This window comes from Cnephaeus nilssonii, assembly GCF_951640355.1.
Source record: "Cnephaeus nilssonii genome assembly, chromosome: 19".
In the NCBI taxonomy this organism is placed as follows: domain Eukaryota; kingdom Metazoa; phylum Chordata; class Mammalia; order Chiroptera; family Vespertilionidae; genus Cnephaeus; species Cnephaeus nilssonii.
In genome coordinates this window covers 49459689-49462748 of record NC_137090.1, presented here as the reverse complement: position 1 = coordinate 49462748, position 3060 = coordinate 49459689, and the positions used below count along the sequence as shown (strand labels likewise).

At 35.2% G+C, this 3060-nt stretch overlaps 1 protein-coding gene across 1 annotated transcript; it reads left to right on the top strand.

Annotated features, from left to right (window-relative positions):
* Positions 1-320: 320 nt before the first annotated feature.
* On the top strand, positions 321-705 carry LOC307115654 (cytochrome c oxidase subunit 7A2, mitochondrial-like). The gene has a single exon (XM_079798958.1). The coding sequence runs from the start codon at positions 341-343 to the stop codon at positions 656-658; it is 318 nt and encodes a 105-aa protein (XP_079655084.1). The 5' UTR covers positions 321-340; the 3' UTR covers positions 659-705.
* Positions 706-3060: the final 2355 nt, after the last annotated feature.

Sequence of the window (3060 nt, the reverse complement as noted above, 5' to 3'; positions counted from 1 at the left end):
GGACACAGCAAAAGCAGTCCTAAGAGGAAAATTCATAGCATTACAGGCCTACCATAAGAAATAAGAAAAATCTCAAATAAACAATCTACACTTAATGTAACTAGAAAAAGAACAATTTACAAAGCCCAAAGCAAATGGAAGGAAGGAAATAATAAAGATCAAAGTGGAAATGAATGACATAGAGAATTTTAAAAAGTACAAAAGATCAATGAAACCAAGAACTGGTTCTTTGAAAAGATAGACAAGATTAGCAAACCTTTAACCAGACTCATCAAGAAAAAAAGAGAAGGTTCCAGTGTTTAGTAGTCGCGGTTGGTTGGTAGGCAATAACCGAGCCAACATGCTGCAAAATCTGCTGTCTCTTCGTCAGATTTCCCAGAGGACCATAATTACTGCTTCACGCAGGCAGTTTGAGAATAAAGTTCGAGAGAAACAAAAGCTATTTCAGGAGGACAATGGAATTCCAGTGCATCTAAAGGGTGGGGTAGCTGATGCCCTCCTGTGTAGCGCTACCATGATTCTTACAGTTGGTGGAACAATTTATGCCATATATCAGCTGGCTATGGCTTCATTTCCCAAGAAGCAGGGTGACTTCAGTTATCCTCCCAGCAATCAGCTGGTTCAGTTTCATTCAGCTCTCTATGGATCAGTAAGCTGACAATAACTGAGTTCTTCTTTGGGATCAATATTTACTGACTTGTACTAACTGCCACCAATAAAGCAGTCTTTACCATGAAAAAAAAAGAAAAGGAGAGAAGACCCATATAAATAAAATCATTAGTGAAAGAGGAGAAGTGACAATTGAACCAAAGAAATACAAAGGATTACAAGAAAATATTATGAACCACGATTTGCCAACAAGTTGGACAATACAGAAGATATGGCTAAGTTCCTAGAAACATACAATCTCCAAAACCAAATCAAGAAGAAACAGAAAATCTGAAGAGTTGATTACAACTAATGAAATTGAAGTAGTAATAAAAAAATTTTAAAAAACCTTTCAACAAACAAATGTCCTGGATCTGATGGCTTCACAGGTGAATTTTATCAAACATTCAAAGAACTAACACCTATTGTTCTCAAACTATTTTTTTTTTTCATCAAGGAAAGGGAAGACTCCCAAGCTCATTTTATGAGGTCAGCATTATCCTAATTTCAAAATCAGATAAAGACACTACAAAAAAAGAAAATTATAGGCCAATATTCCTGATGCACATAAACACAAAAATTCTCAACAAAATATTAGCAAACTGAATCCAGCAATACATTAAAAAGGCATACATCATAGTCAAGTGGGATTCAAGGTTGGTACAATATCCAAAAAACAATTAATGTGATGCAACACATAAACAAGGTTAAAAATCATATGATCATATCTATAAATGCAGGGAAAGCATTTGACAAAAACCAACACCCATTTATGCTGAAAACTCTCAGCAAAGTGGAAATAGAGGGAAATATTTCAACATAATTAAGGCCATCTGTAAGAAATCTATAGCTAAAATCATACTTAATAGGGAAAAAATAAATCATTTCCCTTAAGATCAGAAATAAGAAAGGGATGTTTATTTTCACCACTCTTATTCAACATAGTACTGGAAATCCTAGCCACAGCAATAAGCCAAGAAGAAGAAATAAAAGGCATCCAATTGAAAAGGAAGAAGTAAAACTCATTGTTTGCTGATGACATGATACTGTATAGAGAGACCCCTAAAGATCTCACCCAAAACTACTAGAACAGATAAATTAATCCAATAAAGTAGCAGGATACAAAATAAGTATTCAGAAATCAGTTTAAATTTTTATACACCAAATATGGGAACCTAAGAAAACAATCCCATTTACAATTGCATCAGAAAAATAAAATCAACCCTAGCCCATGTTGCTAACTGGTTAGAGGGTCTGCCCTCAGACTGAAGGATCATGGGTTTGATTCCTGATCAAGGGCATGTACCTGGGTTGCAGGTTTGATCCCCTGCCCTGTTTGGGGTGTGTGCAGGAGGCAACCAATTGATGTGTCTCTCTCACATCAATGTTTCTCTCTCTCTCTCTCTCTCTCTCTCTCTCTCTCTCTCTCTCTCTCTCTCTCTTCCTTCCTCTCTCCCTCTCCCTCTCCCTCTCCCCCTCCCATCCTCCCTCCCACTCTGTCTAAAAATCAATGGGGAAAATATCCTCAGGTGAGGATTTATCCCTGAAGAAATAAATTGAAAAAAATACAAATAAATGGAAGTATATGCCATGCTCATGAATAGGAAGAATTAACATTGTTAAAAATGTTTATGCTCTCCAAAGCGATCTACACATTCAACTCAATTCCTATCAAAATATCAATGACATATTTCACAGAACTAGGAAAAATAATCCAAAAATTTATATGGAACCATAAAAGACTCCAAATAGCCCCAGCAATCTTGAGAAAAAATAAAGTTGGAGGAATCACACTATCTGATATCAAATATATTCTGGCATGGAAACACACCTATAGATCAACAGAACAAAGAGCCCAGAAATAAACCCATGTCTATATGGTCAATTAATATTTAACAATGGGGGAAACAGTCTATTCAATAAAAGGTGCTGGGAAAACTGGACAGATACATGCAAAACAATGAAACTAGACCTCCTTGTTACACCATATGCAAGAATAAACTCAAAATAAATTAAAGACGTAAATTTAAGATTCAAAACCATGAAACTACAGAAGAAAAAACAGGCAGTAAAATTTTGTACATTTCTCCTAGTAATATTTTTTCTGACATGTTTTCTCACACCAGGGAAACAAAATAAAAAATAAACAAATGAGACTACAGCATAATAAAAAGATTTTGCACAGCAAAAAATATTATCAACAAAAAGACAGCCCACTGAATGGGAGAACATATTTGTCAATGATACACATTTGTTAATGGGTTAATATCCAAAACTCATAAAGAACTCATGCAACTCAACACCAAAACAAAATCCACTTAAAAATGGGCAGAGAACCTGAATAGACAATTCTCCAAAGAGAATATACAGACGGCCAATAGACATGTGAAAAGATGTTCAACATCACTAATC